General features: G+C 53.2%; 1 protein-coding gene across 1 annotated transcript in view; it reads right to left on the reverse strand.

Annotated features, from left to right (window-relative positions):
- LRRC75A (leucine rich repeat containing 75A) overlaps positions 1-23,191 on the reverse strand; it is a 45,895-nt gene that overhangs the window by 13,304 nt on the left and 9,400 nt on the right. The window contains exon 2 of the mRNA XM_039227277.1: positions 1,149-1,277. Coding sequence (XP_039083208.1) covers positions 1,149-1,277 — 129 coding nt within the window. The remainder of the gene's footprint in view (positions 1-1,148; positions 1,278-23,191) is intronic.

Consider the following 23,191-nt stretch of genomic DNA (forward strand, 5'->3'; position numbering starts at 1 on the left):
CCCTCACTCGGCCCAGAACTGGGGCCCAGATCACGTCTGGGGTGTAACCTTTATCCGATGACTTCATTGCCTGAACTTGGTCTTCCTCAACGCTGAAACGGGCATAAAAATAACATCTCTCCCATTGAGCTGTTCTGAGGGCCCTATAATCGGTCACCCCTTCACCTGTGGGCATCTAAATTCTAGAAAGGCAGAAGTCTGGCCCCTGCCAGGCCTGCGGGCTCTGATCTCAGCTGCCCCAGGCTGAGCCAGGTGTGATCTGAGAGAGAAGTAAAGATGCCTCCAGGCCCAGCCTGGCAACCCCCTCCCCCGCAGGGGCTCCCAGGACCTGCCCCCTCCTCCTCAGGCCCAAGGCTCCCAGGCTGCCCCCCATCATCATCAGTCTTTTCTTACCATCCCCTACCTGAGCCCAGCACCCCTGCCTTCCGCCACGTGTCCCCACCAACCCTCCCACACGCCTGCCCGTGTCTGGCTCCCAGCCCTTCAGAACCCGCTCCTCACCCCGAGTCCTGGCGCCAGAAGCCAGAGAAGGCCCTAGACAAAGGCCCAGGGCGAGGCTCAGCTCCAGAGCAGGGTCCCTGCGAGATCTAGATGGCACTTTTGTGCAAAGAAGGAAAAGTCTGCCTCTCGATAGGCACAGTCTTGACCCGGCGCCTATGGCTTGTTGGCAGAGATGGGGCTGGATTTGAGCGGTCTCCGGTCTCCCCTCACCCCTGCCACCTCCGGGCCCGTGCGAGGTACAACCTACATGACTCTACGTAATGCAGGGGGGGGGGGGAAGGGGGGGCTCAGCTCCAGCCTTATAGAAATGAGGGCTTCGTGTTACCAGTTTCCCATTGCTCAAGCATTGCTAAATGTTGGAGAATGTGTGAAATATTCTGAGTTTTAAATGTTGAAAGTGAATTCGGATTTAATGCACCCAGGGGCCCAACAAATCCCGTAGCGATCATGCTGATCTCCGCTACAGATGCTGGGCCTTAGGATGAGGTGGGCATCAGGCCCGTTGGCTTGATGTCTGCATGGGGGGCTTGTCCCCGTCGGGGCCCCGCGCAGTACTGACCAACCTTCCTGGGGCACCGGGCTCCCTGGGAGAAGGGCACCCGCCTCACACCCCCAGACCTGGCGGGCTCAGACCGCGGCGGCCATACCGGCTTGGGGCAGTGGATGTAGCGGGCCAGGCTGATGATGAGGTCGTGTGTGATGGGGTCCACCAGGTTCCTGAAGCTGGCATAGCGGTACAGAACGTCGTCCAGAGAGGTCGACTCCATGCCCAGGTCCTGCAAGAGTGAAGGATGCCCAGAGGTCAGGGGCGGCCCGGCCTTACCCCGTGAATCCCACCCAGCAGGCCCAGTGCAGCCCTCTGCTCTGGAGGTGGCTTGGGGACCCCTCCGGCACCCTGGCAAGGGAGGAGACCCCCACTCTCTTCAAGGTTCCCCAGCTGCAAGGAACATCTTCCGAACTCCCCCAGGGGGCCAGAGAAGCCCCTGTAGAGATGGCCTTCCCAGTACAGGGATGTACCCCAAGCCCTCCAACCTCTGGACAAAGACCCCCACCCCGAACCCAGGACGAAGCCAAAGGTGGGCTGGCCATGGTACTCCACGGTACTAGCGGCTGCTTTTCCAGAGTCTGGAAACGCCGTGGACAGTAAAGGCCCTGCTCTGTGACTTCTGAGGTCATTTTTACTCCTCCTTCTTGTGATCCTTTGCCTTGAGGGGCTTCTGAATTGTGGGACTGAAACGAGAGGCTAACCAGGCGCCCAGAAGAAAACCCCTCCAGGGCTCCCGTAGAAAGCGTATCCAGTAGGGACAGCATTTCCCCAAGCTTGAGGAGGGACAGGGGTTTGGGGGGCACCACACCCCGAGAGCTTCAGCTGGGGGCCTCTGCAGACTCCCCTGTCCCTCCCCGCAAGGGACCCCATGGGCTTGGCCAAGAACATGGACCAGTGTCATTAGGACCCAGGGGCCCTACTCGGAATGTTCTGGACTGTGTAAGACCCCAAGATTCTTGCACAACAGGGAAAGAGCAGGCTCCCCAAACATGACTAAGCGTGAATTCCCCACCAGTCAAGCTGGGGGAAGCTTGAAACCGCGTTAATCGCTTTGGAGAAGCAGAGAGATGTGGGTTTCTACCCTAGAATGTTCGAATACACGTTATGCCCTCTCTATGTGAGAGAGATGGGTATCCCCTGTGTCTCTGCTCGACCGCCTCTCCCCAATCTCTGTCGTTCTCCGGTGGGGGCTACGGTGTCTTTTCTTAGCTGGTGCCTTGCTCGGACCAGGCGATGGTTAACATTCCCACTCCGGGAAGCAGGAAGGGAGGGGGATCCTGGCCTGGGTTGCCAAGGTCCAGCGCCCTGGGGAACAGGAAATGTGCCCTTAGGGGGTGAATCCAGGAGGGTTTGCTCCCTGCCATTTCAGTGGGAGGTGTCCAGAACTTTTCCAAGCACCCTCCCGTGTGATTTTTAGAAACCCCATAAGGCAAGTAGGCTCTGCATCATTCTTCCCAATTTACGGATGAAGAAACCAAGGCCCAGGATTTCAGGAATGCAACGGACGACACGATGACCATGGTCATCACTGCTGAGAGAGGACACATCCTAGAAGTTCTCAGCACAAAGAAGAAAACATGGTTTTTCTCTTTTCTTTTTCCCCCCCCGTAACCACATGAGATGAAGCTATTAACGTAACTTACTGTGGTAACTATTTCACAGGGGATGGAAGTCAAGCTGTTACGCAGTACATCTTAACCTTACACAACGCTGTAATTCCAGGATATCCCAGCCACAGCAAAAGAGAAATAATCACCTATAATAAAGGTGTTTTTAAAAAAGAATTTCAGGAGTGGGGGGGTATGCCTCAGCGAGAGGATGGGGGTGCTGTTCGGGGATTGCCCTGGTTTATTCAGCACCGGAGCGAGCTGGGCTGGAGGCAGGCTGGAGGTGCAGGGAATCCAGCCCTGAGGTCCTGAGGTTTGGTGGCTGATGTTCCTAAGAGCAAAGAATGAAAGGCTCTTTGCTGGATGGATGGCGAGGGGCCTGGGTGCCATGCTGAGCCCACCTTCCAGCCTGACGCTCCCGGCCATGGCCACGGCCACGGCCACGGCCATGGTAAGGGCACGTGCTCCCTCCTTGTTAGAAGGCAGTGGACACCAGGGCGCCGCAGTTGGTTAAGTGTCTGACTTTGGCTCTGGTCATGATCTCTGCTGTCAGCACGGAGCCCGCTTTGGATCCTCTGCCCCGTCTCTCCGTCCCACTTCCGCGCTCTCTCTCTTTCTCAAAAATAAATAAACATTAAAAAGGAAGAAAGGAATGGATACCAAGGGCCAGTCTTTAGGGCTCTGTCGTCCACTCAGCAGGAATGGACCTCAGAGGCAAGGAGCCCCCCGTGAGGGCCTCTGGCTGCTGAAATAATTTACCGGGGACCTAGGTGCAGGGCGCACGGTCTGGTGTGCATGCTGGCACAGGGAGGCTTCTGACGTGCCGGCTGCCATGCTCCAGAGCTGAAGGCCTTTGCGGGACCAGATACAACACTGTCCTGGACCTCCGTCCCGGCCCTGGCGTATTCCGTCCTCCAGCCAGCGCTGTGTCCTGGGCAAGCTACCTCACATCTCCAGGTCTCAGTTTCCTCATCTGCAAAATGGAGCCAGGGACCCTCCATCATGGGTAGGTGAGGGCAACAAAACCAAGTACCGTATGTAAAGCCTCGGGCAGGGGGCGCCTGGGTGGCTCAGTGGGTTATGCATCTGACTCTGGCTCAGGTCATGAGCTCAAGGGTGGTGGGTTCGAGTCCCATATCTGGTGAGCTCAAGCTCCACTTCTCTCTCACTCTCTTTCTGCCCCTTGCTCACTCGCACCCCCTCTGGCAGGGAAGAATATCACCAACACAGCTCTCCCCACCCCACCTCCTGGCCTCCACCCCCTCCCCTCTGGAAGGCCCCTCCTCTCCTTATGCGATTGTTCTTAGCCACTTCTTAGACCCCAGACCCATTTGAGAATGTGACAAAAGCCACGACCTCTCTCTTTAGAAAACCCGGGATTTGGGCTTCGTGTTCCGCAGGGCCTGGACGCATGTGACCTCAGAACACACACGGTCACTCTGTGACGAGCAAAAATGCATCCCTGTGGCAGGAGGAGGCTAGGAAGGGAGGACGGGGAAGTCACAGGGCCTGTGTTCTGAGGTCTTAGAAGGCCTATGTGTCAAAGTGCCGAGGCTCCCCTTTCCTGGGGCCGGGACGGGAGGGCAGCACAGGGTCCCATAGCAGGAGGGGTGGTTACTGCCACGGTCAGAGGCTGGACTTGTGGCCACAGGAGGACAGAAGACGGGTTTATCTTTCCTTCCCTGCCTGTCCCTCGGTGAGATGTCGACTTCACGCCAGCCTCTGCCTCCCGTTTTGCCCCTGCGGACCCCTGTGCTCAGGGCGCAACCCCACCCCGTGACACACGCCTGCTGGTCTCCCCTTACAGGTGTCCCTGCCCCCTGTGCCTGGATGTCCCTGCAGAAAGCCCCAGATTCTAGGTTCCACCCAACCCCCACACACTGTCAGTCTGTGGGCAACAGACTTCTTCCCTTTGGGATCTGTTTCCCCGTTTGTGAAACGGGCAGATGAACCAATGAACCACACCAGTAGTTACCAAACCGTGTGCCCGAGATCGTGGGGCTGACGGCAAACAGCGGAGAGGCCAGAAGAGTCAGCAAGCCCTCGACAGAGCAGGCCACCCTTTGGCAAGAAACAACAAAAACACAAACAACCTCCCAAAGTCATCCTGTTGCCAAAGCAAAGTTTGAAAACCCTGGACTGGTTGACTGTGGGGCGCCCTGCCCCCTCTCCCCATGTCCCTCCTTTCCAGGCCAGTAGAGGCCATGCCTTCCGGGGAGGACCAAGAAAACCCTCGTTGTTAACCCCGGAGGCCGGGGCAGGTCTGGGGAGGCGCAAAACGTCCTTCCCAGAGCCCCTCGCAGGGACCCTGGGCGCCCAGCCTGCTGACTGGCTCCAGCTGTCTGGGCTCATCGGGCTGATGCTTGGGAAGGGGGAGCCCAGGGGTGGGGGAGGAGGGTCTCCCCAGGAAGGCAGCTGTGGCCCTGCTCCGCGCTGCCCTGCTCGCTCCCTCGCTTCAGGGTCACTGTGAGTCATCCTGCGGCCCTCCCCGTGAATTCCAGCCGGGGTGGGGCTCCTGAAGGTCCCAGGGCTGCGGTTCCAAGAAGCTACAACCCGAAAAACCAGATGGGGGCTGGGCAAGGGCGGCTGCACATTCTATTGCTGGGTTTCTTTGTTTCGACCCCACCTAGGTCCACGCGTGCTTGGGCTGCTCGAGGGTATTTCTGGGCTCCTAGCTGTCCTCCCTGCCCCTCTCTTTGAGGCTAATTTATTGGGGACGCCTGTGTCACAGCTTTGCTCTGATGGCCCCACTGATGCTGCTCAGCAGGGGCCTCCGACACTGGGAGGCTCTCAGGAAGGGACCACGGTGGACAGGTGAGCAGTGCCTGCTGCCTGCACGGGGAGAAGAATCAAATCCACACGGGGCTCCTCCAGGCCTCCCCGGGCACCGCCTTGAACTTGGAGGGGCTGGTCCACCTTGCAAAGTACCAGGCAGGAAGGAAAACAGCTTCCTCGGTACGGTCTAAATGGCAGCCTCTCTAAGAACTGTGCATGTAGGGTTCCTCATCAGAAAGCTTGGGGACATCAGCAGGTGTGCCTGGGTCACCACTGGAGGCAGCTTTGCTTGGAGAGTGTCACCAGCAGGGGACCAGAGCGGCACACTCCATCTCGTCTAAGTGGGCTCCCCATGGTACTTGAGCTTGAAGAACCAGGTGTGGGGACTTGTTCCTATAGGAAGACAGACGATGGACCCGAAGTTAGGGGTAGGGGTGTGGCTTTCCAGAAACTGAGTGGAGATCCACATAGATGAGCATTTCTCAAAGTGGGGTCTATAGCCCCGTTCAGGGGCTTTGCAAGCTCTTCTTTTCTAATGACATGTCAGCGTGACCTAGATTTTCTTTGCAGACTTCAACCCAAACCACCCACTGCAGGAGACCAAACGCCGAAGCAGCAGGTATGAGCATCCGGCTGTCTGCTGTTAAGCCACACATTAAAGAGATTCGAAAAACTGTAAAATAATGCCAGGTTCCTCACTGAAATGTTTTTCTTTTAAAAAATACAGTTAGTTTTGTAAAAATTTATCTCTTCCACATGAGAGATTATTAATTTTACAAGAATGAATAAATCTTTTTTATGTTTTATTTTCATTAAAATTTTTAAAATTAATTTACCTATTTTGAGAGAGAGAGAGTGAGGGTGCAGGGGAGGGGCAGAGAGAGAGGGAGAGAGAATTCCCAAGCAGACTCTGCAACTGTCAGCACGGAGAACAACTTGGGGCTCAAACCCATGAATCTTGAGATCATGACCTAAGCCAAAAACGAAGAGTGGGGTGATTAACTGACTGAGCCACCCAGATGCCCCAGTCTTTTTTTTTTTTTTTAAGTAAGCTCTACTCCCAACATGGGGCTTGAACTCATGACCCTGAGATCAAGAGTCACATGTTCTACCAACTGAGCCTGCCAGGCACCCCAAAATGAACACATAAATCTTTAAAAAGACTTTTGTTTGATTTCTTTTCTCTTTTTTAACATTTATTTTTGAGGGGGGGGAGGGGCAGAGAGAGAGGGAGACACAGAATCTGAAGCAGCTCCAGGCTCGGAGCTTTCAGCACAGAGCCTGAAGCGGGGCTTGAACTCACGAACTGTGAGATCACGACCTGAGCCGAACTCGGATGCTTAACTGACTGAGCCACCCAGGCGTCGCTTGATTGATTTCTAATATGGTCACTAGCATCTGCTAGATGTGACGCACGTAAAGAACATCTATCTCTTTTTGAGGTCCTCAATAATTTGAAAGGACATAAAGTTTCCTTAAAACATCACAAATAGAACTCCCGTGCAATCCAGCAGTCCCACTTCTGGGGATATATACAAGGGAAACAACAACAGACCACTGATGAGGTACACGCACTCTCATGGTCATTGCCACATTCTTCACAATGGCCAAGAGGTGGGAACAACCTACGTGTTGGCTGAATGGATAAAGATGTGGTATATAAATATATACACAATGGAATACTATTCAGCCATGAGAAAAAAGGAAATCCTGCCATCTGCGACAACATGGAAGCACCTTGAGACCATTACGCTAAGGGAGACAAGTCAGGCAGAGGAAGACAAATACTGCATGATCTCACTCACTTATATGTGGAATCTAGAAAGGACCAAACTCAAAAACACAGAGTGTAATGGTGGTTACCAGGGGCTGGGGGTGGGTGAGTGGTTTAAGGGTATGTCTACCAGCAACTAGTAGATAACTAACTCTTGGAAATCTAATACACAGTACGGCGATTGTAGACAACACAACTATTACAAACATAAACCTCGCTAAGAGACTAGGTCTTCTTTTTTTTTAAGTTTTTTATTTTAGAGAGAGAGTGTGAGAAGAGCAAAGGGGCAGAGGAAGAGATAATCTTTTTAATGTTTATTTTTGAGAGAGAGAAAGGCGGGGGCAGCAGATATGAAGCGGGCTCTGTGCGGGGCTTGAACTCACCAACCGTGAGATCATGACCTGAGCCAAAGTAGGGTGCTTAACTGACTGGGCCACCCAGGCGCCCCAGAAATTGGTATCTTTATTATACCTCTCCAAGTCACCAAAGGGGCATCCCTTCGTGATCCCCCGTAAAACTCCAAAAATCCCTTCCTGGTACCTCTTCTGTGATCCCAACTGTTCCTTTCCAGTCTGCCAACCCTCTCAAGCACCCAGTCCCTCCCTTCCTGATACAAATCCACTTCTCCGGCTGATCCACTTCTTAGACCAACCCGCTCCCCAACCAGAAAGTAACAAACCTTATTAGCAAAGATGGGAAGAAACGAGAAACCTTGTGCTTACTAATGAGAATGTGAAATGGCACCGTCACTGTGGAAAAGAGTATGGCACTTCCCCAAAAAGTTAAAAATAGAGCAATGCCTGGTGGCTCAGCCGGTTAGGCGTCTGACTTTGGCTCAGGTCATGATCTCGAGATCCATGAGTTCAAGCCCCACGTCGGGCTCTGTGCTGACAGCTTGGAGCCTGGAGCCTGTTTCAGATTCTGTGTCTCCCTCTCTCTGTGCCCTGCCCTGCTCACATTCTGTCTTTCTGTCTCTCTCTCACAATTAACACTAAAAATTTTTTTAATTAAAAATAGAATTACCATATATGCCCCCAAAGAACCAGGAGAAGGGACTCAAGCCAACTTTGCAAACCTCCAACATTATTCGGAGTAGCCAAAAGGTGGAAACAACCCAAGCGTCTACCAACAGATGGAGAACCAAAGTGTGGTATACACACAACAATAGAATATTATTCAGTCATAAAAGGGAATGAAATTCCACAAATGCTACACCACGGATGAAACTTTTTTTTTAATGTTTTACTTATTTCTGAGAGAGAGAGAGAGAGAGACAGCATGAGCAGTGGAGGGGTTCAGAGAGAGGGAGACACAGAATCAGAAGCAGGCTCCAGGTTCTGAGCTAGCTGTCAGCACAGAGCCCGACGTGGGGCTCAAACCCACAAGCCGGGAGATCATGACCTGAGCCGAAGTCGGACGCTTAACTGAATGAGCCACCCAGGCGCCCCAACACCTTGAGGACATTATACTAAGTAAAATAAGCCAGTCACAAAAGGATAGTCCCACTTCCATGAGGTTCCGAGAGCCATCAAATTCAGAGACAGAAAGAAGGAGGGTGGCCGTCACGGGCTGGGGGACAGGGACTGAGTTAGCGATAAACGGGTATGGAACCTCAGCTTTGCAAGATTAAAGAGTTGTGGAGATGGACTGCACAACGATATGAACGTTCCCACCACTGCCGACCTTTGAGAACGGTTAAGATGGCACATTTTATGTCATGTGTAGTTTGTAACGATCTGGGGAAAGACCTAGGAAGGCAAACCAGACAGCTTCTGGAGGTGGGAGCAGGCTCTGGGGGGGTGGGAGACATGCGCATCTGGCTACTTTTCTTCTGTCACATGTGGTTATTAAAATTTTTTGCCACTGTGTCTGACTTTCCATCTGCAAACACCTCCCTCTTCTCAACCTGTCTTTTCATCAGGAAAACCAACAGTGGCTGTCAGTATCTTCTGATTTTAGCTTTTATTTTTTTTAAGGATTTTATTTTTTAAAAATTTTAATTTTTTACAGTTTTTTAATGTTTATTTCTGAAAGAGAGAGAGAGACAGAGAGAGAGTGGGGGAGGGCAGAGAGAGAGGGAGACACAGAATCTGAAGCAGGTTCCGGGCTCTGAGCTGTCAGCACAGAGTCCAACGCGGGGCTCGAACCCACGGACTATGAGATCATGACCTGAGCCAGAGTCAGATGCTCAACCAACTGAGCCACCTGGGAGCCCCAATAATTTTATTTTTAAGTAACCTCTACCCCCAGCGTGGAGCTCGAACTCACAACCTCAAGATCAAGAGTCAGTGCTCCACCGACTGAGCCAGCCAGGAGCCCCTGATCTGATCTTTCTCATGTCCTTTCCATAATACTCTCTAGAAGAGGGTCTCAAGTTTGCCTTCTTTGTCCTTGTCCTTGATCGCATGTCCTGTAGCCTCAGACTCTGCTTTTACCGTCTTCAGGAAGGACCACAGGTAGGCTAGCTTTTCCCTGCAATTCCTATTTTTCTCAATAATCTCACTTTTCATCTCACCCGCTTGCTTTCTTTCCCCTCCCCCTCCCGTTCCGTTTGGCCTCTTTGTGTGGCATTTTGTTCTTTTCCCACAAAGTTCACTTCTTCCGGATCCTGCTGTAGATCATGTTCGGAGGTCAGGGTTCAGCTCCCATAGCACTGATTTATCGTACACCCGGGTTTTTTCTTTTCCCCACTTTTTCACCCTGAAAACAGGCGCAGTCTGGTGAGAGCCATCTATCATCTGTCTAGCGGTGACACTGTGACTTATAGTAATTTATAATATATATCTGGGGGCACGCCTGGGTGGCTCAGTCGGTTGAGCACCTGACTCTCGATTTCGGCTCAAGGTTTGTGAGTTCAAGCCCCGCGTCGGGCTCTGCGCTGACGGTGCAGATCCTGCCCGGAATTCTTTCACCCACTCTCAAGAAGAAATTAATTAATTAATTTAAAAAATATATAGGAAATATATATTTGGTCTTTGTCCCCATTTCTGGCACAGAGCTCCTAAAACCCTTGGAATTTGCTACAGGATGAGAGCGACACGTGTCTTGTGTCATGTTACTGATGTGACTTTTGGACTGTCCCCAGGATCACCTAACGAAGGGGGCTGGTCCCTGCTACAGCAGCCCAGTAGTCTGTGATTAGTAGGTTGCAACTTTTGGCCCCACCTCCCCGCCCTCTGGGAAGGGATAGGGACTGGGGGCTGAGTTAGTCGCCAACGGCCAATGATTTCATAATGAAGCCTCCACAAAATCCTCAGATGGGGTTTGGGGAGGCGGGTTCAGGACACGAAGACAAATGGGGGAGGGAGGTGGGCACAGCTCCGACTCCTTCCCCCACGCCCTGCCCTCTGCATCCCTTCCCTGAGGCGGTTCCTGAGTTATAGCCTTTAATACCTAGTAAGTAAACTGTTTTCCTGAGTCCTCTGAGCTGCTCTAGCAAGTTAATTGAACCCCAGGAGAAGACTGTGGTGATGAGGGGGCGTGGGGCAAGCTGAGGGCAAAGTACAGGCTAACAGCACCCCCACCCCTGCAGGAACATCTATGTGATGTTCCTCGGACACTCCTGGCTGCCCAAGAACAAAGGAAAGGGGCTTAAGGGCTTTCCATGGTGATGTGGGAAACTAAGGCACATGAAAACTTAAATTCCCTTACTGGCTACGGCCCTTGACAAGTCCTTGAAGCAGGCAGAGTGACCTCTCTCTAGGAGTTCAACAGCCTCAATGAGGACACCTTGCTCAGGGCAAAAGGGAATCTTGGCTTAACGTTATCCTGACACCCCTCCCCTCCCCCTAGGATCCTGTAAGTCATTGTTAACATATAAAAATTCCTTTGGAGGGGCACCTGGGTGGCTCAGTCGGTTAAGCGTCCGACTTCGGCTCAGGTCATGATCTCACAGTTCGTGGGTTCGAACCCCGCATCGGGCTCTGTGCTGCCAGCTCAGAGCCTGGAGCCTGTTTCAGATTCTGTGTCTCCCTCTCTCTCTGACCCTCCCCTGTTCACGCTGTCTCTATCTCAGAAATAAATAAAAAACATTAAAAAAAAAATTCCTTTGGAAACCTTTATCTCAGCTCCCCCAAGATACATGCTGGCAATCATACTCCAAGCTTCCAGCCCCCGATACACATCTGAAGGGTCTCACCACTGAGGTTTTATTAAACGGTAATAAATGGTGTTTTCCTAATGCAGCCAGCTCCTCAAGGAACTGGAAACCTTGCTTCCAAAATGCCTTAGACACGTACACAATCGCTGATCCCCACCCAGCCTAAGGGTATATAATGAGTTATCCGTCATGACCCCGGTGCAGCTCTTCCTCCCCACGGGTCCTGTCCCTGAGCTTTAACAAAGTCACCTTTTTGCACCAAAGATGTCTTCAAGAATTCTTTCTTGGCTCTCGGCTCCAGACCCCACCCCCCACACCATCATCACCCCAAAACTTCATCAGTGGGAACCTCCAGGCTGTAGACCGTGGGTCACGGCACAAGGGACAACCTGGACTTGGACTTGGCGTCCGAATGGGGGTAGGGCACAGTCGTGTAGGACCGAGCACTCTTCACCTGCAGGCTCTGATGCTCCCTCTCCAGGTAGACGGGGTCAGAATGGAGTCGAGTTCTAGGGCACCCAGCTGGTGTCTGAGATCTGCCTGTTGGTGGAAAACCCCGCCCACACATTGGAATCAAAGACCAGAACCTTGACCTTGTCCCATGGCCTGCTTCCTTAAGAGCTGAGTTCCCCCTCTTCGGGCTCTGGCTTGCCAAGGAAGCCGGCTCGGGGGCAGGCCTTGGACACCGAGCCAATGTGACTCTGACCTTGGGAGGGGGCAACCTCACCCACCCCCACAGCCTGGGCAACTGATGGAGTCCGTGAAAATCCACAGCGGTGTCTGTATCCCAGGGGGCCATACTGCACTTCCGGTCTCAGGTTGAGACTTCAGGTCTCCCTGCCTGGAGGTGGTGGCCTCCAGGGAGTCGCTTTCTCCAAATGCAGAAGGAGCCCAGGGGAGGAGTGCTCTGAGGGGAGGGTGTAAGCAGCTCTCTTTCGACCCCCTGACTTCCTGAGCAATGGAGTCCTCGCCTTGAGGCCTCAGACTCCTGAGGGGAAGCTGGGAGCCAGCGCTGTTGCAGGGAGACGGGAGGTTCCTCCCAGACCGTCCACCTGTCTCTGTTTGCAGTGTTTTTCATCTTTTTTGGGCATGTCGTCTTAGGTATTTTAGGGGGAGGCTGGGGGAAGCCGCACAGGAGGCCGCCAGGCACACGCTTTGCTATTTTAAACCGCAGCCACCCCCTTCCCTTTCAGATTGAGGTTGGAAACCCATTCCCAGAAGGAAGGCCCCACGGGAAACGGGCTCGGCGCGGTCTCTCCCCTCCAGGCACGACTCCACAGTTTGTGCACAACAGAGCGGGCAGGGAGGAGGGCGGCGGGCCCTGCACAGATCCCGGCCCAGGCAGCCAGCCTCAATCTGGAAACCGCCAGAGCCTGAATGCGCAGAGCTACTTAATGAGGCTGTAATCAAACACAGTCCACCAGAGGGGATTCATTAGAGGCCAGAGGGCTGGCAGGAGGCCCCACAGGCTTCTGGCTCCCCTCCCCCAGTGACATTCCGGCTGGCCTTCCTGGGGATTCCCAGGGGGGTGAGGGACCGGGAGCCCACAGGTGCCGAGAGGCCAATGCGCCAAGGCGGCCCCAGAGCCGGAGCGGACTCCAGGCAGCTGCTCGTGGAAGGAAGCCAAGAGTCTCTGAGGAAGCGGGACGGAGACTTAGGAGCCCCCCCAGGGAATGGGGGGGGGGCTGGGGGTGGATGTCCACACCAGAGAGAGAGATGCAGGGTGCACTGGGCATCCAAAGTGTGGTTCCTCCTCCCGGATCCCCGGGAATGCCCCACTTGGAAATAGGGTCTTTGCAGGTGTGGTTAGGTCACGGGTCTCCAGCAAGAGGAGATCACCCTGCATTACCCTGGTGAGCTCTAAATTCAGTGACGGTGTCCCTCTAAGGAGGTGACACGAAGGCATGGGCAGTCTGAGCACGCGGACCTGCCGACAACTGAATTTGGACGTCTGGCCTCCAGAGCCGTAAGAGAATAAATTTCTGCCGTTCTAAGCCACCGAGCTGATGATCCTTTGTTACGGCAGCTATGGGACGTTAACACACCCAACCAAAACAGAGGCGGCATTTTCCCCAGGGGACGTGCCAAGGAGGGCAAGCGGGTTGGGACCCCTCTCCTTCTCCAGCCCTGGGCGACCAAGGGCCGCTGTCATCAGAAATCTATTTTGTCTCAGGGCGCCTGGGTGGCTCGGTCGGTTAAGCGTCCGACTTTCGCTTAGGTCATGATCTCGCGGTTCGTGGGTTCGAGCCCCACGTCGGGCTCTGTGCTGACTGCCAGCTCAGAGCCTGGAGCCTGTTTCCGTCTGTGACTCCCTCTCTCTCTGACCCTCCCCTGCTCACGCTCTCTCTCTTTCTCTCTCCTAGAAATAAATAAAACATTAAAAAAAAATTTAAAAAAGAATGTTTCAAAACAAGAGGCGAAGGAGCCTCTGACGGCCCCTGCACCGTGGGGGAACCCCCAAGCACACACTGCTGGGTGGAATAAGCCATACCCACAAGGACTAAGACTGTATGATTCCACTCGTACGAGGTGCCTAGAGGAGTCGTGTTCATGGACACACAGAGTAGAAGAAGGGTGGTTGTCAGGAGCTGGGAGGAGGGGGTGGGGCAGCGTTGTTTAGTGGGAACAGAATTTCAGTTGCGGAAGAAGAGAACGTTCTGGAGACGGAGAAAGGGGGACAGTTGCACAACGACATGAATACATAGAATGCCACTGAACTGCACATCCAGAAGTGGTTAATAGTGAATTTTTAAAAAAGATTTTATTTATTTAAATCTGTCTTCATTTATTTTGAGAGAGATAGACAGCAAGCAAGGGAGGGGCAGAGAGGGAGAGAAAGAGGGACACAGAATCTGAAGCAGGCTCCAGGCTCTGAGCTGGCAGCAGAGGCTTGAACCCTGACGCAGCTTGAACTCATGAACCGAAAGATCCTGACCTGAGCCTGAGTCAAGAGTTGGATGCTTAGCCAACTGATCAAGAGTCGCATGCTCCCCTGACTGAGCCAGGCAGGCGCTCCTAAAATGGTGAATTGTAGGTTATATATACTTTCCTGCAATTTAAGAAAACAGGGGATGAGCTCACAGTCATTGGAAGTATGCAAGTAGCAGAGAGATAATCACTGATAATTGCTGCTGTAGCAGGATTTCTGTACTATGGGGGAAGGTAACCGCTAAGCAATCTTCCTTCTGGCTCTTTGTGATTCTCGTCATTGGCCTTGACCCCCCTGGAGGTTACCCGGGAGCCCTGGGTGAGAGTGTGTGCGGTTCAAGAGGATGCTCTAGGTAGCTGCCCCGAGGACAGGAAGAACAGCTGGTGGGGGGGAATCTCTGAAGGGCTGGAGCAGTAAGTAGAATCTATGAAGCAATCCTTTGACCCTACAAAGGTAGGAAGTGCAAAACAATAGGTAGGATCCCAGAGAGGAGGAGGTGGGGTTTGGGGGTGGGGAGGGTGAGGATGCTGGAGAGAGAGCGAACAATGGGGCTCAGACCACCCGCTGCAGGTGCAGGTGCGAGGTTCAAGCAATCAAACCCCAGGCTCCCGGGCCGGAGCAGTAAAACCGTTTCCGCGGCAACAAAGCGACAAACAAACCTTCACCCAGAAAGGGTTGAATTAAGCCCGGAGGACCTGAAGCAAATCAAGCGCAGATAAAATTAGGAGTTTACGCATCTGGCGTTCACACATCTGTAATGTTTAAGAGAATTAGGTATGTTACCGTACCTAACAGATTAGCCTTGCAATTCCAATTTAAAGCGGGTAATTGAGTAATTGACTTTAGGCTTATGATTTCCAGCGGAACGCCGAAAGAGGATTAGGCTGAGTTTGCCACAGTTTTGAAATGTTGAAGAGAACTCATGGGGCACCTAGCTGGCTCAGTGGTAGACCATGTGACTCTTGATCTTGGGGTCCAAGAGTATGGAGTTCAAGTCCCACTTTGGACATAGATCCCCCTAAAAAAAAAAACCAAAAAAAACAACCCCCCAAGCCCCACAACAACCTCAAACAAGCCAAAAAACAACTAAAACCTAAAAAAACAAAAACAAACAACCCCTCCCCCAAAATTCCATCTCTGGGGCGCCTGGCTGGCTCAGTCAGTAGAGTGCACAACTCTTGATCTCAAGGTCGTGAGTTTGAGCCCCATGTTGGCCACGAAGCCTACTTCAAAAAAATGTTTAAGAGAACTTGATAGTCACTCTATTTATAGGCTTAAGCTGTAAATTATGAGAACTGTTTAGGAACTTGAAACATCCTGCTTTTTAGGAAGGCTACTTATCAACTTCTGAAAGCTGGATGGATATGTTAAATCAGTAAAATCACTAAAGTATCTAAAGAAGTTTAGTTACTCAAGTTATAAGCCCAACACCCTTAAAAGCAATGGTTAAACTGCTAGACTCATCAGCAGAATAATGGTATGTGTAAGTTAAACATAAAATCTTAGTGAATATAGGCTTTAAAATTTCCACTTCAGAGGTACCTGGGTGGCTCAGTGGGTTAAGCGGTCGCCTCTTGATCAGGTCATGATCTCACAGTTGTGAGTTTGAGCCCCGTGTCAGTCAGGTTCTGTGCTGAGTGTGGAGCCTGCTTGGGAATTCACTTTCTCTCTCTCTCAATCTCTCTCTCTCAATCTCTCTCTCTCTGTCTGCCCCTCCCCCACTCAAGCACACGCATGTGAATAAACATTAAAAAAGAAAATTTCCACTTCAATAAATAAAATTTCTACACATATGTGTATGTAGAAATATATATATAAGTTTATTTTGAAATATATATATGTAGAAATATATGTATATGTTTATTTTGAGAGAGAGAGAGCACATGGGTGCGTGGGAGGGGTAGAGAGCGAGGGAGAGAGAGAATCCCAAGCAGGCTCCTTACTCTCAGCACAGAACCTGCCACAGGGCTCGAACTCATGAACCGTGAGATCATGACCTGAGCCGAAGCTGGACGCTTAACTGACTGAGCCCCCAGGCGCCGCTCCACTTCAATATATTAAACGGTAATTGAGAAAACCCAGGCATCCACAAGTAGTCTGTGTGTTTGTATGTATATCTGTGTACATATGTGTGTATATGTATATGCATGTGGGATGTGCGTTTATGTATGCAATTATTGATGTATGTGTGTGTATGTATCTGGTGTGTCTGTTGTATGGGTATATACGTATATGTGGTGTGTATGCGTGTGTGTGTGTGTGTGCGCGCGTGCATGCTGCTGGTCCAACTTGCCGGCCAGGCTGAGGGGCGCAGGGCACGGAGTACGTTTTCTGGTCCCATCTCACGGTGCCGTGTCCTCCCCCCCAGGGATGGCTGGCCGCTCTCCTCTTCCTAGGCCACTTGGGGCCCCCAGGGTTTTGGAGCTCACATCTTGGCAGGCTGCCCCTCCTTAACTGTGACAAGGGCTTGGGCTCCTGCATCTGCGCCCCCCACCAGAAGCCAGTCCCATCGTCGGCAGCTTCCCCCGGGGAGGGGCGTCATGTGTTATTTGTGTTTTATCTTCAAAGTATTTTTTTTTAATGTTTTATTTATTTTTGAGAGAGAGAGAGAGACAGAGTATGAGCAGGGGAGGGGAAGAGAGAGAGGGACACACAGAATCCTAAGCAGGCTCCAGGCTCCAAGCTGGCAGTCAGCACACAGCCCGACACGGGGCTTGAACCCACAAACTGTGAGATCACCACCTGAGCCGAAGTCAGACGCTTAACTGACTGAGTCACCTAGGAGCCCCTCGAAGTCTTTCAAAAGGACCCTCTTTGCATGAAACAGGCCCCTGGAAACAGACGCCCGCCCGGCAGATGCCAAGTGTCATTGAATTAAAATCCAAGAAAACAGCAGTAGCAACAAAGAAATATCAAAAAGACACCTTGTCTTTAGAAAAATATAAAGTCAGCTGGAAGGCGTGGCCTGAGGAGGGTTTGGTCTGCTCCCCTATGGTCGGTCACATCACCTAGACTCTGCTGGGGGCGCCACAGGGGACACGCCGAAATGAAGCCTGTGCCCGCTCAGTCTTCCTGAAGACTGAGCAGAAAGTGGGAGAGGGCGGAAGAGCAGAGGCTTGGAACATAAGGAATTCGACAAATGGCCATTTCTTTTCTCCTGCCGGACGTCTTCGCTACTGTGCTCAGGACTCTCGGAGAGGGTGTTGACATTTGCGCTGCTTCCCAAACTCGGTTTCCAAGCCCCTCCCCACTTCCAGAGCATCTTGTGGGGCTGGGACTCTGCACAAAGCCTGGGGCCAGAGGGTCCCTGAGGTCCCCCGGCTTCTACATTCCGCGAATTCTCGGCAATTTGTCATCAGTCCCAGCGCCCTCCTGATCCCTCTGCTTGGGAAACAGTCTGCATGAGTTATTTACGCTTTCCGGGGACGCATAAGTCCTCTCCGGGTGAATTCTGTTTGCTTTAGATGAAAGCTTTGGCCCACGGTCAAGGGAGCCATAGGTAATGACAAAGAGGTGGAGGAGTGACTTACAGGCTCCTTCTGGCTCCTAACAACCTGCTTTCCAAGTAGGGCAGAAACAGCCCATTTCTCAGAGTGAGAAGCTGAGGACTGTGGCTGTCTCATCCAGTGAGCAAGCCGTGGGGACAGGAGGGCCCCAGAGCCCCCAGAAGCTTCTAACTCCTTCTCTCCAGCCCCCAGCTGGGAGAGGACAAGAGTACTTTCTCCAGAGAAACAGAACCAATAGAGTGTGTGTTTGTATATGTGTGTGAAAGAGAGAGAGAGAGACAGAGAGAGAGATAAGGTATTGCCTCATGTGACCTGGCAAGTCTGAAGTCTGTGAGGTAGGCTGGCACGCTGAGGACCCAGGAAAGAGCTGACATTGAAGTCTTGAGTTTGAAGGCAGCATGGAGGCAGAATTCCAGGCTTTTCTCTCAAGGCCTTCAACTGATTAGACAAGGCCCACCTGCATTCTGGAAGGCCATCTGCTTTACTCTGAGTCTACTGATTTATTTATTTATGTTTATTTTTGAGAGAAAGAGAGAGAGACAGAGAGAGAGAGAGCGCATGCATGAGTGGGAGAGGAGCAGAGAGAGAGGAAGACATAGAATCTGAAGCAGGCTCCAGGCTCTGAGCTGTCAGCACAGAGCCCGATGCAGGGCTCAAACTCCTAGGCTGTGATATCATGACCTGAGCCGAAGTCAGATGCTCAACCTGCTTAATCTTAACCGACTGAGCCACCCAGGCCCCCGCCCCGGAGCCTACTGATTTAAACGTTCGAAGTAACCGGCAGACTTATGTTTGACCCAAACTGGGTACCGTGTTCTAGCCAAGCTGACACATAAAAGTAACCGTCACAGCAAACAAACGGAGGGTCTTTACCACTTTAAGCCTCCAGGTCGGAGGCAAGGCCAAGGCAAAGCCTCCTAGGAGGATCTGGGTGAGCAGGGATGAGTCACGCTGGGGCAGGAATCCAGCCTGAACCCAGCTCACTCCCAACTCTAAGCAGGAAGTGGTGTGGAGGGAGGAAGAGGAGGAAATCCCCCCAGGGGCCGTGGGCGCCAGCCCCTCCAGGATCAGCCAATTTCCCCAAGTCCTTTCAACTGAGAATCTGCGAGGTTGATGGCCTATCGCTAAGGAGCTGTGTGCCATTCTCTGGGCAGCGGGAGGGCAGGGGCCCAGGAAGGGAGCCACAGATGTGCTCTCCCAGGGCTCCCCAGCCAGGTGGAGTCTTCCCCTTCCTAAGGCCCTGCTCTTCAGGGCCACGCTGTCCCCACAGACAGCAGGGACAGGGCCACCAGCAGCAGCAGCAGCAGCAAAAGGGAATCAGTGAGACTTAGAGACTGCGAGGGCTTTGCCTGATTTCCGGGAGGTCACTGAGTCTGTCCATCACTTCAAGGGACCACGAGGGAGGGGTGCAGGTGGAGGCGGAGGCGGGTGAGGTCAGAGGGCCAGAGAAGCCTCAGAGCTTCCCCCCAGGGTCCTGGGCCTCTCCTTCCATCCCAGTCTCCCTGCATTCTGCCTACAGGATTTCTCCTGATGAACCGCTTTTCTCAAGATCATGGCCGGAGGTGGAGGCGGGGGGACGCCCGAGTGCTGTGCTATAACACCTGCTCTCGAGTTCCCAGCCAGCCTCTGGCTAGTTTTCTTTCTTTCTTTTAAAATTTTTAATGTTTCTGGGGCGCCCAGGTGGCTTAGTTGGTTAAGCGTCCGACTTTCGCTCGGGTCATGATCTCGCGGTTCGTGGGTTCGAGCCCCGCGTCGGGCTCTGTGCTGACTGCCAGCTCAGAGCCTGGAGCCTGTTTCAGAGTCTGTGACTCNCCGTTTGTGCACTCTCTCGCACTCTCTCTCAAAAATAAACAAACTTTAAAACAGAATAAAATAAAAAAATTTTAATATTAAAAAAAAGAATAGGGGTGCCTGGGTGGCTTAGTCGGTTAAGCGTCCGACTTTCGCTCAGGTCATGGTCTCGCGGTTCGTGGGATCGAGCCCCGCGTCGGGCTCTGTGCTGACTGCCAGCTCAGAGCCTGGAGCGTGTTTCAGAGTCTGTGACTCCCTCTCTCTCTGACCCTCCCCTGCTCACGCTGTCTCTCTCTCTCTCTCTCCTAGAAATAAATAAAACATTAAAAAAAAATTAAAAAAATAAAATTAAATTTTTAATGTTTCTTTATTTTTGAGAGAGAGAGACAGTATGAGCAGGGGAGGGGCAGAGAGCGAGAGAGGGAGGGAGACACGGAATCGGAAGCAGACTCCAGGCTCTGAGCTGTCAGCACCGAGCCCGACGCGGGCCTGGAACCCACAAGCCGTGAGATCATGACCTGAGCCGAGGTCGGAGGCTTAACCGACTGAGCCACCCAGGTGCCAGAGCCTCGTTTTCTGAAACAGCTTCTCGACGTCCATCGCAAGGCCCCTCTCCTTTTTGGGCTCGGCCCTCCCCACCTCGCCTGTGTTCCCAGACCCCCAGGTGCCCACTTCTGGGTCCTCTCTTTGACATGTGTCATACCAAAAGCATTTCCATTCTTCTCGTCCTACATGATGGATTCTCTGCCAGCAGGTGAATTCGGGAGGGACGGGAGTTCTTGAAAGGGTAACTTGGAACCTTCTGGGTCTGAGTTTCCCCGTATCTGAGAGCCGTTGCGCTCACGCTTCTGATGGTTTCTGGGCCAGCGGTGGTCTGGAAACCCCAAGGGACAAGCAACCTGCTCACAAGTGCTTTCACCCCCAAACCCCACAATTCCAGAAGGAAGGGGAAGATTACAGGGCTGTGGCTGAGCATAATACCGAGTTTGGAAGATCGGCACAGCGGAGGGGAAATCAGATAGGATGAAATGATTGCATCTGGAGTTGAGGAGGGTATTTACAGGGGGTGGGAAGTATCTAGACCTTGTTTCCCCTAGAGCTAGCAGAGGCGGGAATGGAAAAACAGTCTGGGAAGCCGGAGGGGAATTCCTGGGTCCCTGGAAACAGGAGGGGCTGCAGCCCGTGGGAAGGACTCCAGGACACCGTGATGTCCCTGCTTGGCCCCTGATGCTCCCGACCGGGTCTGCCTCCAGACCCCCTCAGGATGTCTCTGATTCTGTCTGACACGCTCTGAGAGGCAGGAATGTTGAGCCGGAACCTGTTGAAGACGCCCAACTGCTCTACCTCCCCGATTTAGGAAGAAGAGGGCGAGCATCTGGTTCAGAGGCAGAAATCACGTGCCGGCTGACATTTTACCATTCCCTGCCTGAGGTGATCTGGGAAGGCTGTTCTGGGGAGACGAGTGGGAAAGGGGTGAGGATCCTGACTGGCCTCAGCTGAACTATGGGCACGTTTGCCAAGGCGGCCAAGTACAGCTGTGCAGGGCGTGCACTGCACAAGGGTGTCTGGGTGGGGCTGAACTGATCGAGATGTGAACGGGCACGGAGCTGGCCTGCATCTCACTGAGAGAAGCCAAGGCATCCCTGGCTCACCTGGATTCCCTGAATGGCCCCCACAACTCCAAAGTCCCCGGTTTCCTTAGGCTGCCAGGGGCAGAGGTGTGGCCCCACTCTAACGCAGGGGCAGTGAGTTCATGACCAGCTTCTTTGCCTTCAGGTGGTGGCCCTGCCCCCTGCTTCCTCCCACATGCGCTCACCATAGTCTTGGCCACCACGGTCTCCACATACATATTTATCCTTTAGTGTTTATTTATTTTTGAGAGGAAGAGAGAGAGTGTGAGCAGGGGAGGGGCAGAGAGAGGGAGACAGAGGATCCAAAGTGGGTTCTGTGCTGTCAGTCTCTCCACATCTTACTTTAAAAAACAAACTGTTGGGGGCGCCTGGGTGGCTTAGTCGGTTAAGCGTCAGACTTTCGCTTAGGTCATGATCTCGCGGTTCGTGGGTTCAGGCCCCGCGTCGGACTCTGTGCTGACTGCCAGCTCAGAGCCTGGAGCCTGTTTCTGTCTGTGACTCCCTCTCTTTCTGACCCTCCCCCGCTCACGCTGTCTCTCTCTCTCCTAGAAATAAATAAAACATTAAAAAAAAAATTAAAAAAAAAAAAAAACTGTTGGTGGGGGGGGCGCCTGGGTGGCTCAGTCGGTTAAGCATCTGACTCAGGCTCAGGTCATGATCTCACCGTTTGTGGGTTCAAGCCCCATGTCGGGCTCTGTGCTGACAGCTCAGAGCCTGGAGCCTGTTTCAGATTCTGTGTCTCTCTCTGTCCTTTCTCCACCTCGCACTCTTTCTCTCTCTCAAAAATAAATAAACCTTGAAAAATTAAAAAAAAAAATCAAACTGTAGAAAAGGCACTCACTTAGACAAGGTGCTCAGAGGAACGCCACTGCTCGCTCTTCACCTCCCCCCTCCCCCCCGCCAGTTCACGCAATGTGAGGGGACAGCCCGAGGGGACAGCCCGTGTTCCCCACAATGAGACCCAGAGCCATGGATCTCAAGCCAAGGAAGCTCAGAAAACACAGGGTTATTTCCTGGGACCCACACAGGCCTCACCTCTGATGCTTCAGGGATCACCGGGTGCGAGAGGAGGAGGCAGGGACGTGGGCCCAGTCCCATGGGACCCTGTACAGGCCACGAATCTCCCCCCCACCCCCCACGGATCTCAGCTCTGACTGCAGCAGGCTTCCTCGCCGAAAGGAACTATGGGAGCCCTTTTCCCTCCATCCAATTCCTCCAGGGAGCGGGAAGGGGCAGAGCCAAGCCCCGTGGACGTCTAAGGACATTCAACCCCCAGCCCTCACTGTTCTCTGGGGGCTGGGACCCAGGGCAACAGCCAGGATGAGCCATGAGACCGCAGCAGGCAAGATGGTCCAGCGGCCGGTCCAGAGGCGGGAGGGCTGGCCCAGCGGCTGTGCCAGGTGTGCCCAGAGCCCCCCCCACCATGCTCCTTCCTCTATAGCCCTGCTTTCTCTTGCTCACTCACCTACCTAGAGAAAGTGACAGCCCCACGGGAAGGCCATCAGGAACCCTGAGAGATTACAAGGCAATCTCGGCAAATACCCACAGTCACACTGAGTTTACTGGATGATGCTGGACGTAGAATCTTCAACACCTGGGCCCCCGCAGGTGCAAACGGGGCAGAGGACCACCGCCCCCTTCCCCCCCCCCCAGCCCATCCCCAGGATGGCTCGAGCAGTGTCTGAGGATAGGGAGGGAAGCAGAGTCAGGCATGGCTAGTGGCGGGTGTCATTGTCAGGACAGGCTGGGCCACGCTGGGCAAGGCGGCTGGGCGTGTACAGCACAGGGTCGCCTGCCGCGCACTTGTACCTGAGCACTGGGTGCCCAGTGGGCAGGGCAGTCTGACCGTTTACCTGGAGCGGAAATCAGGAAGCCACGTCGTGTTCCCAGCTGGGATTCCTCCGGGACCACGGAAGCCTGAAGGGCCACCCGGCTGACCACAGAGCCTGCTCTCCGGAGCGGGCCCTGCGCTCCTGTCCCCTCACCCCTCCTCCCACCCTCACAGCGGTGGTCCGCACGGTGGGCGTGGGG

The sequence above is a fragment of the Hyaena hyaena genome, unplaced genomic scaffold, assembly GCF_003009895.1.
Source record: "Hyaena hyaena isolate Hyena2069 unplaced genomic scaffold, ASM300989v1 scaffold_27, whole genome shotgun sequence".
Classification (NCBI taxonomy): domain Eukaryota; kingdom Metazoa; phylum Chordata; class Mammalia; order Carnivora; family Hyaenidae; genus Hyaena; species Hyaena hyaena.